The sequence below is a fragment of the Gordionus sp. m RMFG-2023 genome, chromosome 1, assembly GCF_954871325.1.
Source record: "Gordionus sp. m RMFG-2023 chromosome 1, tfGorSpeb1-WG-v2, whole genome shotgun sequence".
In the NCBI taxonomy this organism is placed as follows: Eukaryota; Metazoa; Nematomorpha; class Gordioida; order Chordodea; family Parachordodidae; genus Gordionus; species Gordionus sp. m RMFG-2023.
The window spans coordinates 46829286-46846362 of record NC_088775.1 but is presented as its reverse complement, the minus strand read 5'-3'; the positions used below and the strand labels follow the sequence as shown (position 1 = coordinate 46846362).

At 27.6% G+C, this 17077-nt stretch overlaps 1 protein-coding gene across 1 annotated transcript; it reads right to left on the bottom strand.

The window, feature by feature from the left end:
* Positions 1-11212: 11212 nt before the first annotated feature.
* On the bottom strand, positions 11213-14043 carry LOC135926378 (zinc finger BED domain-containing protein 4-like). Its single transcript, XM_065462238.1, has 5 exons — positions 13958-14043; positions 13727-13905; positions 12877-12959; positions 11774-12823; positions 11213-11725 (listed from the first exon to the last, which is right to left on the bottom strand). Exons 1-5 carry the CDS (start codon positions 14041-14043, stop codon positions 11213-11215), a joined length of 1911 nt encoding a protein of 636 aa, XP_065318310.1.
* Positions 14044-17077: the final 3034 nt, after the last annotated feature.

Below are 17077 nucleotides of genomic sequence, written 5' to 3'. Positions count from 1 at the left end.
TAGCCTAGATAAGGCGTCTGCTATAACATTCTCCCGACCAGATCTATATTCCACGCTAAAGTCGTAAGCGGCCATCTTCCAGGCCCAACGTGTCAGACGATTATTCGATATCTTTGGCAGATCCCTCTTTTCCCCGAACAACCGTTCCAAGGGTTTATGGTCTGTCCGAAGTTTAAATTTTCGACCGTAGATAAAGTTGTGGAATTTTTCTATTCCAAATAACAATGCCCTCGCTTCTTTATCGATAGGCGCATAATGTTTCTCCGACTGTAACAACGTCCGAGACGCGAATGCTATGGGTTTTTCCTCGTTTTGTGAAACCTTATGAAGTAAAACAGCCCCCAGTCCTGTATCTGACGCGTCACACTCCATAATCAACGGTAATTTAGCATTATACGGCGTTAAGGTTTCTTCCGCTGATAACAATGTCTTAACCTTATCGAAAGCCTCCTGCTCTACATTAGTCCAACACCATGGTACTTTTACACTAGTCAATCGATGTAACACAGCTGCTTCACTATGAAGATTGGGAATGAACCGTTCATGATATGTGACAAGCCCAAGAAATGAACGTAACTGATGAACATTCTTGGGGTTAGGTGCGGCCTGGATTGCTTTAACTTTCTCTTCGCTTGGATGTACCCCATTTTGGTCGATAACTATACCTAAAAATGAAACAGATTTCCGTAGAAATTGGACCTTTTCAAATTTAGCTTTGAGGCCGGCTTCCTGCAGCCTTTCGAGTACTATTTTTAAATTAGCCAGGTGTTCGGCGTCATTTTCGCCGGAGATAATTACATCGTCCAAATACACTCCAGTCATCGGGCAATCTTTCAAAACATTGTCCATGTAACGCTGGAAAATAGTTGGTGCGCACGAAAGCCCAAACGGCATCCTTCGGTATCGAAAATATCCTTTATGTGTTGAGATGACCAAATATTCTTGGGACTCTGGCTCAACGGCCATTTGTAGATACGCGTCCTTTAAATCTATCACCGTAAAACGGTTCCCCCCCTGAATCTTAACCAATAAGTCATCCAGTGTAGGAATAACGTGATGATCATATAATAGATGGGGATTTAGACTCACCTTGAAATCTGCGCAAATACGAATCTCGCCATTGTTTTTTCTGACATTTACTGTTGGGGTTGCCCATGGCACCCTAGTTATAGAGGAATCGATGGGCTCCAAAATCTCAGCAGCCACAAGGCGATCCAGTTCTAGTTCAACAGCTCTGCGTAACGGAAATGGCACTCGACGAGCTGGAAACGATTTTGGAACAGCCGTATCTTTTAATTGAAGTCGCACCGCGTAATTACGTATCAACCCCGGTTTGTCGTCAAAAACAGCTTTAAACTGTTTAGCTAACAAATGCCCCATTGAGTCTTCCGTTAGTGACATCCTCGATCCGTGTGAACATCGATTGTATTCGAACGGCCCATCGAGGCTTTGGCCCGCGGGGGCACCAAATGTATTCGAGCGGCCCATCGGGGCATCGTTGGTTTGGTGGCAACTTGATGTTATTGTTTCTCTATTCGTTTTGAGAACCTGTTGTATGCTTACCTGTCTCGGTAACTCAAACCCAAATGCTAAAATCCATGGCAACCCAAACAGAGGTAAATCATTTGACTTTATTATAATAATTGATAAATTGCGAATTTCCTTCCCCACTTGCACACGAACCATGGCTTCACCCATAAGATCCAAAGGCTTATCTCCATAGGCTGCTAATGGGTTTGTGGAAGATGTTAATGGTTTGCCAATTTTCTCCCAAATATTCAATCCTATAATCGAGGCTTGTGCTCCTGTATCATAATCAAAAGTGACACTAAGTCCATTTATTTTGGCTGTGATCTTAGCCCTTTTATTTAATCCCCTTGTCCAGAGATTATTAATCGAATCACTTGAGTGAAAATGTGGTTTCACTGAGTTTAAATTGCGATATACAGGCTTACTAAGGCAACATGCTGCGAAATGTCCGGTTCTCTGGCACTTAAAACATGTTTTGTCTTTAGCTGGGCATAAATATCTTTCATGCCAGCCGGCACAATTCTTACATTTATTATCGTAAAACTTATTATTAGGCTTCCTATAATTATTATCTCTCTTAACAAACTCTTGTGAATTAGGCATTTTATGTTTGTTATCTTGCGGTCTGACACTATTTACCAAGTCTTTCTTGATGGTCATTTCGTTTTGAGCATTTTCTGTTGCCGTGGCCATATCTAGCACGAATTGGAACGTCAGGGGCTTTTTGTTCGCATCCAATGCTAGAGGATATTTAGTCCTAAGTTCAATTTCAAGACCTGGTAGATCTATACCCGCGACTAATTGATCTCTTAACCGGCCGTCAACTTCTGACGGCGTAAAACAACACGCTTTCGCAGTTATTTTGATTCTATTAGCAAATTCTCCAATTGGTTCATTCTCACTTCTAATTAACCTTATGAAGTCTAATCTACTACCGAAAATGGTTTTATTCTTCTCAAAAATATGTAGCGAGACACTCCTTATCTTATTAAATTTAGTCGTTAGAATGGTTTCAGGAAATAAATATTGTTCGAGAATGTCAATGCCTTCAGCGCCAAAACTCACCATGAACAGGTCCTTATTTTCTTGATCGGTCGGTGTCCAGTTCTTAAGTCTTAACGTTGCGTCCCAAAATTGGAACCAACGTTGTATTGAAGAATTAATTTGATATTTTTCTAATTTATCAATTATACTAGTATTTTTGGCCTGAGGCATAATTTATAAAATTAATAACTATTTTCTTACTTGTTTTAATTAGAATATTATCCTCCTCGTCGTCAATTTTGCGATATTAGAACCATTATTTTCATTTATTTATTTCTATACTTCTATACAATATTCATATCATACAACAACATAATTAGAAATGGCGATTATATTTATACGATAATGGATAAGTGTGTACATAATACATTAGGAAGTTAAACAACACCTATTATATTAATCGTAAATATATATGTATATAATCATATCCAATTGGCAAATATAATATACAATATAATAAAATATTAGACTAGATTACTTCTTTACTACAAATATAATCATTTATTAATTGAAAACTAAAAAATTTAATATGGTAATTAGCAGAGGTCAAAATGACTAATCAACTGTATATTTATTTTTAATTTTTATTATCATGCCTATTCCTAAAAATATTTTGAAGGTCCAAATAAGTATAATAAAAAGTAAGTAAGTAGACATATAGCCTCTATTATATACAGTTGTTTATAAAATATTAGATAAAATGCCACTTTTATAGACGTATTTGACAGTTATAATATATTACAGCTAATATTATATTAAATTTCACTAATAAATGCTTATAAATATAGTAACAATTTGCTTTTAAGTATTTAACGCCATCTATTTAGTTATAAATAATTTTAAATACTTAACCTTTTATTATTCATCCTACAATAGATGTAATAAATTTGATATCTTTTCTTTTTTACGTTAGGAAAGGTATTTTTTCTTCTTCAAAAAACGGTTTTGAGTTAAATTTTGAATACAAGTATATTTTGATATTTTTGCAAACTACTATTATTTTAAGATATAATATACCAACTAGGGGTGGTGCGACAATATATAAAATCTTAATTGATCATATCATTCTGGTCCTTATTTTATAGTTCCAAAATTTTCATCCTTGCCGTGTAAATAACTCAAGGCTTCAATGTATTTGCACAATTATTTCTTCCAAGAATTTTTAGTGGTTTTATTTTATCAATTTATAATAAATTCTGATACTAGTTTTAGTTTACATCGTGAGCGTCATGGCTATTACTGTAAATTAACCAGCATCTATTATTTGTGTTGCTATGTAATTTAAGATTATTACTACAATGGCTGAGAACATATGATTGCATATTTTCGATAAACAATAATGGTCAACTGTGTAGTCGTTTATATATTATATATCATTTAAAATGGATGATAATCTTTTAGAAATATAATATCTCACAATATTTTTCTCGATTATTTATCTAGCTACCATCATGTCATCCAAAAGGAAGCTCTAACCACTTAATAGTTTTATGATTTGGATTGGTCATTTATACTCTCTTCTTTAAGAATTGTTGATTTAGTTTAGGCCTATTGAAGAAAGAAGTAATCGGAACACTTGATTCTAAAATAAAGAATGTTTAAAAATATTCATTTTATTACTTTTTTAATCTTGTATTTATATATTTTTTACAAACTCAAATTAGAATATAATATTAAAAGGTTAAGTTATAAAACAAAAAGTAAAACTAAAATAAAAATATAATTTGAATAAGTTATTAATTAAATGAATGCGCGTTAGAAACATATACTATTTAAAAACAAAATATATAATGTTTTAATTTATTAATTCCTATAATATAATATTCTCCCTCTTCTAAAAAAGCCTTCCCATAAGTTCGTCTAAGCAGTCATGGAGAGCTTGTCGTCCAAATGGTTTATCGTCTTGGTTGTCAATGTTGCATAAGTAACATCTTAATCGTTGGCTTGTCCAAGTCGTTTGTGTTTGTACGTTGATTTGTTTAAATCGTAAGCTTGATATCCTTATCGTAAGTTGTCCTTATAAATCGTGAATTTATCATGTAGCTTGCGTGTAGTACTCAGTCGTTATTATTATCAATTCTCAAAATTGTTATTATCATCAGTCAGTCAAATATAATTAGAAATAATAATTCATCAAGTTGGATATAAAAATAAATGAAGAATGATAAATCAATAAGATTGTTATATAATATTTTTAGCGTTTTAATTTTTCGCGTTTTAGTGTCCAATTTATTTTTTCGCGTTTTAGTGTCAGATTTATTTTTTCGCGTTTAGTGTTTAAATTTATTTTTATTTATAAATTAATATTTATGCAAATAAATATTATGCACATTTCCCTCTCTTTAAAAAAAAAATTTAAATTTCACACCCTAGTTTTAATTCAAAAAAGTGTATTTAAAATAATAATTCTTCACAAGATAATTTTTAGAAAATGATCTCCTCATCATATCTTTTAAATATTTTTCTAAAATTGAAGATGTTTAATTTTTACATAACTTCTCTTTGTCTCCAAAGCTTTAAATTTCAAAAACTTTTTATCACATTAAGTATTACTTTAAGAGTTATTTTATTTTATAATTTTCTAATATCTGCATTATTAACTTTTTTAATAACAAATATTTTTTTTTTAATTCAATCATATGATTTATACCTTTTAAATCTTTGAATTCATATGTTTCAATTACATTTTGATATAGACTTAAAATTATAGTTTTATTTTCTTGTTTAGGATTTTTAATGGTTTATTTTTGTAATATTTTTTTTAATTATACTTAAAATTTATCTTAAGGTGATTCCAATGACATTAATACTATAGACTGCCGATTAATGTATTTGAAGCGACAAAAATTGAATTGAGTAGCGGCAATTTTGTGTTTGGATCTTTTATGTAAGAAACATATGATAATTTCATAAATTTCAGGTTTATTTTTATTATATATTATATTTAAAATCTTATTTTTTTTACAAGATGAATAAAAAACATTTTATAAACATTTGCCGTTTATTATTTAATGAATATCTTTAATATTTTATATAGACTAATCAATATAAAATCAAATCTATATAGTAATAAGAATATAGTTTAAAATTTTGTCATTTCTAGAGAAGTAAGGATTTATTGTTTTCTTTAATACCTCATGAATATCTTTAAGATTTTTTAAATATATATCTTATCAAGTTAAAATGAATATTTTTTATAAGAATTAATTTAATATTTTATGTTTATATATTCAATAACAAAATTCAAAGTGAGGAAAGATATAATATGATTTGAAATTTATTATAAAATTTAATATATTTTTTATATTTTAAGAAAATGATAATATATTGTAGTGCATATGGCTGTAACCAAAAATATTGTTCAAGAAGCAAGATTTCCTTTCATAAGTATGATATCTCAAATTAAATATTCAGAATTAAATCTAAAGATGCAACTTATATTAATAACCTATTTTTTCTTGTAAAAATTATTATGTCAGATATGCTATGAAAATATTTAACATGCGATTTGGAATTTAATTACTCCAAAAACGAGATTGAATATATATGATTATATTGATAAATATTTTGAATTATATAAAAAAAAATTTTGATATAATTTCTTTTGTATTAATTTTTTAGCAAATAAAAAGAGGTTATAATTTATGTCTTTTTATATTTTATTTTTGCTTTGAATTATGTTATTCCTTAATAATTATAACTATCCATTTCTAAATATATTTATTTAAATTTAATTCACTCAAGTATAAAAATCAATAATGAATAGTATATTGTGAAAAATAAAATAATCTTATAAATTTTTACAATAATAAAAACAAATAATATATATATGTTATATTTACTTCTAACTAAAAGTATATGGTATAAAGTGTAGTTTTTTATTACAAATAATCACCATAATTTTTTCTTGACCTATAAATATTTAAGTTAAATAACATATTTTTATAACACTTGATTTATGCCCGAAAAAGTAAAGTTCTGTTAAATTTTTGCCTAAAACGTAAAATCTAATTTTAATTTTTGATTACATTAGGCAATAATCAAAACAGTATAACCATAAATGCTCTAAAAATGTTTTTTATTCATCTAGTAAAAAAATAAGATTATAAATATAATAAAAATAAACCATTTATTAAATTATCATATGTTTCTTACGTATAAACTCCAAACAAAAAATGACTGCTACTCAATTCAATTTTTGCCGCTTCAAATTTGATTTTAGCATTACGATCGGCAGTTTATAGTATTAATGTCATTGGGTGATTCAGTTAATTTCCACAATTGGTCATAATTCAAGAAATCAAAAATATGAAAAATATCAATAGGCATAAGAAATTCAACTGTTAATTCATTATTAAGTAAATATTTTTTAAGGCTTTATATGTATTCAAATATGTCCACTATGATTGATTTACATTTAAGTTATTTTAATAAGTTAATTTATACAATAATCTCGGCATAGAATTTTAATTTATAATAACTTTTCTTCTTACGTGGATTTAGAATTATTTGTAAATCATCATTGGTTACACTATATAGAATTCATAGCCTATCATCCAACTTCCATATTGATTCTTGGTCATCTCATTAGGTTAGGCATTGGTCATCTCATTAGGTTAGGCATTGGTCATCTCATTAGGTTAGGTATTGGTCATCTCATTAGGTTAGGCATTGGTCATCTCATTAGGTTAGGCATTGGTCATTTCATTAGGTTAGGTATTGGTCATCTCAATAGGTTAGGCATTGGTCATCACATTAGATTAGGTATTGGTCATCTCATTAGGATGGGTTTAGGTCATCACATTAGATTAGGTATTGGTTATCTCATTAGGTTAGGCATTGGTCATCAATTAGATAAGGTATTGGTCATATCATTAGATTAGGTATTGAACGTCTCATTAGGTTAGGCATTAGTCATCACATTCAAGTCCACCACACAGAGCCTGGGCACCATGAAGAAGAGGTCTCTTGGAACACTTGATTCTAAATAAAGAATGTTTAAAAATGTTCATTTTATTACTTGTAGAAAGCATCTTTGTATATTTTATTTTAATATTTTATTAACTAATTAAACACGATGTTACGTTTACAAAAAATATATTTGCTTGAAAGGAATAACATAGCTATATCCAAAATATAAGAGAAGCCAAAAAATAAAAAATACAAAAAGTATTTATTAAAGAGAGACTAAATATAATTTATATATATAATATTGTTTGTATTTGTTATATAGTCATCCTTTGTTTTCGAACAGAAATTATTTAAATTTCTTTTAAGCGTGAGTTTCTTGCAAACATAAGGCTTTTAAATAAAAATTTAGTTGAAAAGGTTATCTTTATGGATGAAAACAAGAATTTTTATACCAATTTTAATATTTTATAAATCGATCACACCCTCTCACTCATTGTTAGATAGACTTGATGATATATATTATATTTTTTAAATTTTCTCAAACTACTTGATTTATTAATCGTATCTATAATTTTATACAAAATACCCATGTCCTGAGTCAAATGCCCCGGGCCTAAGATCTTATTAAATTAAACATTGACCTTGCCAATTTATAAGAATGGATTTAATAGATATCAATTCAATAACTGGAAAATGGGCTTAAAATTTTTTTCGGATAATATTTCAAAATTTATAAAAATACAAAGAAAATTTTTCATAGTAATGATACAAATTTACAGGCCGAGGTCATAATATGTTATTATCGGTCAAATCATGATATTTTAAAAATATTTTTTGGGATAATGTTTTACACGTATTTATAGATATATATATAAAAAATAAACATTTTTCAATAATATTACTACCAAATTTGGTCGATAAAAAATTTAATAAGTGGTCGGTTTTGAGCTAGCCATTCGGTCAAATCTTAATATTTTTAAAAAATTAATTAGAATAATGCTTAACACCTTATTCTTCACTTATAAACCAAAAATGAAGAATTTTCCATGGATAACGCCAGCAATGCAGTATTTAGGTTTCAAATCGGTTATCGGTCAAATAACGATATTTTTAAAATATTTTTTGGGATAATGATTTGCACGTATATATAGACAATAAACCAAAAATGAACATTTTTCAAATAATATTACTACCAAATTTGGTAGATCGAATATTTAGTAAGTGGTCGGTTTTGAGCTCGCCATTCGGACAAATCTTAATATTTTCAAAAAATTATTTAGGATAATGCTTAACACCTTATTGTTCACTATTAAACCAAAAATGAAGAATTTTCCATGGAGAGCGCCAGCAACGCAGTATTTCGGTTTCAAATCGGTTATCGGTCAAATCACGATATTTTTAAAATATTTTTTGGGATAATGATTTGCACGTATTTATAGATAAATTAACCAAAGTCGAACATTTTCCAAATAATATTACTACCAAATTTGGTAGATCGAATATTTAGTAAGTGGTCGGTTTTGAGCTCGCCATTCGGTCAAATCTTAATATTTTCAAAAAATTAATTAGGATAATGCTTAACACGTTATTGTTCACGTATTAACCAAAAATGAAGAATTTTCCATGTATAACGCCAGCAAGGCAGTATTTAGTCATTAGGCCGGTTTCAAATCGGTTATCTGTCAAATCCCGATATTTTTAAAATATTTTTTGGGATAATGATTTACACGTATATATAGATAAATTAAGCAAAAATGATTATTTTCCAAAAAATATTAACACCAAATTTGGTCGATCGAATATTTAGTAAGTGGTCGGTTTTGAGCTCGGCATTCGGTCAAATCATAATATTTTCAAAATATTTTTTAGGATAATGTTTAACACCTAACTATACACGTATAAACCAAAAATGAAGAGATTTTGATCAATAACGCCAGCAATATGTTCCTTACAAACTTTCTACTATTTTTCGATTCTAAACCTACTCATTAATTAAATGTCAAAGAAACCTCTATTTTTTTAATTTTTTTTTAGGTTTTTCACATGTATTTACACCCAAATAGAAAAAAAAGCGATATCCAATATTTATTCTGGTTTCCTAATAATATATTTTCATATTTATGTATTTAACGCCCTTATGGATATAGATTTGTTAAATTTTGTAATTGAAAAATAAAATTTAAGTTGTAATAAGCTAGTAAATATATTTTTTTTCCAATAATATTAAGTAAAAATAGAATTTTAAATTATTAGGTATTTAATATCAATTTTTTACTTAATTACAAATTGATTTATGTAAAATAAAAAAAATACTTTTGAAAATTTTTTTTTAAAAGATATTATATCATCAAATTATGATTGATTATGATTAATTGCTTTTTAGCAAGGCAGTAATTAGTCATACCCGAAAAATAGATATAAATTGATTAATAATATTATAATTAATTTTTAAACAAATGACATAAACAATTTTTATAATTATTCTTTTTTATTTCTTTACAAAATATATTAAAATAATGATTGCGCAAGATAATTAAAAAAATATATTCATCTAAAATATTAATGATTTTCCAATTTAACACACATAACAGATATATTGGATAATAAAGGAAAATGAATAATTTTTAATACTTTTATAATTCTTAACTTCAAAATTTTTTAATATTCGAATTCACAAATATTTATACTCTTTGATATTATAAAATATAATATATATTTCTGCAATCGCAAATACTATATTAAATAGATAAATATTTTATAAAAAAATATTATATTTAACTTTGTATTGTTTTCCTTATTATTAATATTCTAGTATTAGTATGTATGCATAATATAAAATATAAAATTTGATTGTTAGTTAAGAGTTTGCAAATTTTAATATAATAAGTATAATTATTTTTAAAACCGCAAAATAAAAAATATGAGATGAATTCCCTGTGATTGTAAAAGATAGTGATGCCCCTGTGAACAGCCTAATTTATTACAATGATGGAAAGTTGTATAATTTATATATGGATAAATCTAGACATTCTTAGTAATGTTGGATCATTAAAAATTTTCAATGAGGTTTTTGCAAAGAAGAATAAAGGAAATTTTTGAGAATGAAGTAGATACATTAAAAAATTTAAAGGCTCAATCATATATCTGCACACTGCAGATTTGTGGTAAATAAAATCCTGTAATTTTATATAAATAACAGTTCACTAGTATTATATCATTTTTAAAATTATTTTTTATTGTATTTAAAGATTACACAAGGAACCCTTGATAGGCAATCAAAAGCATTGGCATGTAAAAGAATACTTGAAAAACATTCATTTGAAAATTGTATAGTTATTGTAAGAAATTTATATAGGATATGAGTAGACCTGTGCGCCGATGTCTCAATTGACGGCGGCCGCCGCCTACTAAATTGTCGGCGGCGCGATATTTATTTTAAAAAATTTTTTTAATAAATTTAATTTATAAATCAATGTATTACATTTTTTTATAATTTGGCGCTCTTTTCTAACACATTGTTAACATAGTTTATTTCTTAAATTATTTCCTGTCTCACTTCAATTTAAATTCATGTATTTTCTCATTCTCAGAAATAGACTAAGGAATTGCATTTTCACTCAGATCAGAGTCACATAAACAACATATGTTAGTAATATTCTATTGATTTTTATTATAACAAATATATATTTGGAATGCAAACAAAATATTAAGTAAGAAATATAATAAATCAGAATTCAGATTTAGCTAAATTATAATTATCATGAATAAATAGAATTTTATCAAGATTGGTGGGACATAAAGAAGTCCTTTTTGCATTGAGTATTAATCCAGCAATGGAAAAAATTCTTTCGCTGGGTGTACTGGTTGCAGGTATACAAAGAACCTTCCTAGCTAAATTAGCAAGCCTAGGAAGTTCCAGTTGCTTTTTCTTCCAAAAGGTTAATGCATCCTCTTCTGGGATATTATTTTGGCTTAGCAAAATATGGCATTCTTGTTCTAAATTACTTATATTGTTATAATCACTGCCTGGAATGGAATGTTTACGAGCTATTTTGGCGATATAAGAACTGAAAGTCTCCCCATTATCTTCAACTTGGATTTCACTTTGTGCATTTTTATCATTTTCTAAAAGTTTTAAATGTCTTGTTAAAAATTGCAATGATGTAGTAGAATTTGAATTTAAATATTCTGACACAATTTTCAGATTTTGAAATCTGGGATCAAGGAGAGTCGCTAATATCTAATGTTCAATCAAAATATAATTTTATTAATAAAAATATAAAATAACTTGAAGTTCAGTAATGGGAAACCTATGGTCAAGCTTTTTTTGCATATTTTCTTTTAAACAAATAATATCTGAGGAATCAGATATATTGATCTGTATGTGGGTTTCTATTTCACTGCGAAATAATAACCCTAGATTTATAGTCGATCCCTTTTGGGAGGAAAGAAATTCCACCGACTCTCGGAATGGAATTAATACGGCATAAAGCTCGCCAATCATATCCCATTCATTATTAAAAAGTTTTAAACATTGTTTTCCTATTTTATTCAAAACATTATTAATAGGATTTTTGTTCACGCTACGAACACTTTCTAGCATAATTAATATGCTGTGCCAGCGGGTAGGGCAATTTAATTCTAACGTTTTTATATTATATAGATTGGTTGGTGTAATGACATTTCTATTATCCGCTTCGTTATCAAAATGGTCATCAAGGTATGGATCAGAATCATCAATATCCAAGATATGACCTGTCTCATAAATTGACTGGAGACATTTACGATGCTCATCTTCAATTTCACATTCCAAATCAGCTACTCGATATCTGAGGGCTGAAATAATTTCTCTAATTTTTTTAAGGAGATTATCAATTCTGGCAACTTTTTTTATGCCATCAACTGTAACCAAATTATGTAGTCCATGGCCTAAGCATAAATGATGCTCATAATCCCCCAATCTGACGCTTCTTTTGACATTTGCCCCTGCATCAGTTACCATTTGTATTATTTTGGCTTTTAAATGAAACTCCTCTTCGATACCATCAATCTCCGATAATATGGTTTCCCCAGTATGCTTTTGAGTCACATTTCGGGTTGCCAGGGTAAAATATTTTAAAACAAAATTTTCATCTAAATGATGAAGACTAAATGTAATATAATTTCGCCGCTTGAAATGATCGGTCCATAAATCAAAAGTAATGGAACAGAATTTTGGACCAGCATTAATCAGGTTTAAAACATGTGTCTTTATAGAATAATAAACATCATCAAGTGCTCCCCGACTAATAGTTGTCCTATTAGGCAATTCTGATGAGGAATCAATTATCTTATATTTCTATTTTTTTAGGCAATTTAATTTTTAATAATCATTTTATTTAAATTTTAAACCTTTAGAAAATCTGTCATCCCATTATTGCTTATAGAATCAAATGGCAATAAATCTAAGCAGCACATCAAAACATAATTTCGCCCTATTAGAAAAAAGATATTTAAAAAAGAGAAACAAATAAAAAATTTGATTTAGTTTTGAACTTTCAAAATAAAGTTTTACATAATTTAATAAAATATATTTTTAGTTTATTTTATTCATTAAAAAGATCTCAAAATAGAGCTGATAATAAACAAACTAAAAATTTAGTTGTTTTAAAGTTTTAATAATTATTTTAATAAATTTAAATTATACATTAAGTTTATGCATTAAAAGGATCTCAAAATAGAGCTGACAATTAACAAACTAAAAAATTAGTTGTTTTAAAGTTTTACATAATTATTTTAATAAATTTAAATTATGCATTAAAAGAATCTCAAAATAGAGCTGACAATAAACAAACTCAAAATTTAGTTGTTTTAAAGTTTTACATAATTATTTTAATAAATTATATATTAAGTTTATACATTAAAAAGATCTCAAAATAGAGCTGACAATAAACAAACTAAAAATTTAGTTGTTTTAAAGTTTTACATAATTATTTTATTAATTTAAATTATACATAAGTTTATGCATTGGATCTCAAAATAGAGCTGACAATAAACAAACTAAAAATTTAGTTGTTTTAAAGTTTTACATAATTATTTTAATAAATTTTATATTAAGTTTGTACATTAAAAAGTTCTCAAAATAAGAGCTGACAAAACAAACTAAAAAATTTAGTTGTTTTGAACAAATAGAGCTTAATAAAATTAATTTAACAAACCAGTTAAAAATTTAAAATGAATATTAATAAACATTAATACTAACCTAAGAGCCATTTTTTATCTTTTATATTCTTGCTACATGTTGGCGTTGGCTTTAGAAACATTTTTAGAGTTTGAATGGATTTATTATTATTAGTTTTTTCTGATATTTTATGCAAATTTAGTAAGTGACGAGAAAGGTTACTCGTACTTATATTTTTGCTATAACATTTGATATCATAACTAATATATAAATTATATATATATATATAAGTCTAAAATTAAAATAAATTACTGTGAAAATGGATTATTTTTATCCGAATCTTCCTCATCTTTTTTCCCCAATTTTAAACAAGGTTCACAATAAATATAATCAGGCATTATCGTGCTTTTCTTATTCTCATTCTTCAAAATAAGATTTCCAAAGTACTTCCACACATAACTTGATTTTTGATTAGTAGAGAGAGAGTTGTTATTTCATAATTGTATATAGGGTGGTTTAAAACGCGCAAATCCATAAAAATAATTAATATAGCCGAAATGAATATGGTGTATGAATGAATGTAAATGATATACACTATTCTATTATATAAAGCAATAGAATACAATTCATGTTTTATTATATTAATGTTAATATTCAAATTTAAATAATAATAATTTAATATATAAATATAATTAAACAACATTCTAAATATTACACACGCCGCGCCGCCGCCATAAGAAAAATCGGCGGCTACCCGGCTCACGTTGCTGATCTCAATCGGCGGCTGTTCCGGCGTGAATAAAATTGCCGGCGGCGCACAGGTCTAGATATGAGATTTCTGATAAACTAATTGCTACTGTTACGTATAAGTTGTCTCAAGTCATTTACTGAATGTGGTGTAAAATTAAATGATCTTGACAATGATTTTGAGGATGAGGATTACCTATTAGAATTTAATGAAAAAATGATGGTTAGTGTAGAATTAAAAGTTTAGAGCACCATTGTAGAATATAAAAAGCATAGTTGAATCTAAATAAAAAATAGATGACAGATTTAATAATGAAGGGTATGAAGTTTGAAACATTAACAAAATTTATGGTTTCCTTTATTCTCCCTTAATTATAAAATAATTGAATTAACATTATAAAAATATTATGCAAAAATTTATAAAAAAATTAAAGTTAAAAATATTTTACAAAAGAAACTAAAAAAAAATCTTTCCAAAAATTGAAAAGTATAATGATTCTTTTTGTGCCAGAAAAAAACAAATATTATATATTATAATCTATTTATAAAAATTTGCATAACCATCAAATATTATACGAAGATAAAATACCCAATAATTATTATTTCTATAAAATATGAATAAAACAAAAATCTATAAAATGAATAAAACATAAAATTAGAATGATATAAATTATAAATAAACCATCGTTACAAACAACATACGTAAAACATAAAATTAGAATAGAATCTTCGATCACAACACTTATTATATAATTTTTTTGATGTTTATCTTTAGTTTATTACCAAGCACATCAGGTGCGCCCACACTTTATCCCTAATTGACCCCGAAATATAGTCGTTCTGTAATATCAAACTCAGAAGAAAAAATATACAAAATTATGGAATTCATGTGGAAGGCCCAAATCTTTAGAAAAGATAAGGGAGATAACAGGTGGTAATCAGCTGAAAGTTCTATGCATAACCAGAGAAGTCACATTTGAATTTATTAGTCGAAATATTTGATTGTCCATTTTTAAAGAAGGGGTTATTGTTTATATTGAGAAATATTGTAAGGTTTTAAGCCCAGACAAACTACAAGGGCAGAGTAGTACATTTTGAATTAGTGCCTATACTATTTGTGGTTAAAAGATACTTTAGCAAATTTAATTTAAGTTTGCAATATTGTCTATATTTATTAAAAGCTGTCCAAGAAGTGGGAAAAATATTTTGATTTTTCCTATGATATGAATATAATGACTCTTTTTTGACATTATTATCACATCCATATTTTAAGAACTTATGGATTGAATAGAAAAAATACTTTAAAAATATATTATTAAAAAAAAGCCCTAAATGAAGTACCAGTAGTATATAAAGTCAAACTATAACACCAATAGATTTAATGAAAATGATGATTTATTTTTTTGGAAATAAATGTTATTGAGTTCTATAATACAAATAATGAGCGAAAGATTTTTAATTATATTAAAGACTGTCGAAATACATTAGAAATTAATTATTGTCCCTCCATTTTTTTAAAATATAATACTATATACCTTCATCAGCTCCAGTTGAAAGGTTAATTTTGGCACAATGTTAAATGCGCCGAAAGGGTCATAAATTATTTTTAAAATTGATTATCTTAAAAAATAATAATTTGTTTTTTTCTTAAGTACCAATTTCTTAAGTACAATTTCTTAATTACAAAAAACAAAAAATATAGATTAATATACGGTTTTTATTGAATCTACAATAGCAACATATCAAAACAGTTATTGAATCTACAAGGATAATTTTCTTAATTACAAAAAACAAAAAACATAAATTAATAATTATAAAATTTTTTTTAAAATAAACAAAAAACTCTAATTTTCCTCTTTTTTCAAGGTTTTTATAACCCAACATAATAATAATGACAAAATTATAATATTGATAAAAAAAAATAATATTGACAAAAAATATTGACAACAAAAAATGTTCAAAATGACTTGCTATAAAAACAAAAAAAAATATTTACAACACGCCCGCCATTAATTACAATTAAACCTGCTATAACATGAAAACAAATAAAAATAACATTGACGCGAAGTGAACAATACTATTGTATATATATTATCGCACATATGTTTCCCCTTTTTTTAAAATTTATTTTACAATTATATATTTATCTATATTTTTTTTTTATACTACCAAAAAAAAATCATACTACATATAATAAAAATCTTCTTACTGTTTTCTAAGCAATTCCTCTAACTCCTCGACCAATATATCAACTATCGGCCATTCTTCCTGCAATTCAGCGTCGTTATTAGAATTTGGTGCTGACTCCCGCGACGGTTCCACTACCGTCACCAGTCGCTCAGTCTCCAACTCCCCAGTAGTTGTTTGTATGTTTTCCGCCCTCGTCACCGCTGGTAACACGGTCCGACTGGCCAGGCTCTTCGTCTCCGCTCTCCACTACCACTTTCATCTCTTGCTCCTATGAAATTTCTTCTGCCATCATACCTTCTCACAAAAGCATGGCGGGGCCCGCGGGGGCATCGAACTTTCAAGTGACCTCGGGCTACACCGATGAAGCATAATCTAACATTTCTTATTGTGCGCCTTCCCGAATTATTGGGTTCGGGCAATTCGGACTCCCACCCCTCTCCGTTGATCATTTCAAATGGCGCTATTTGTCTTCTTCGCGGGGATCTGGGAATGGGT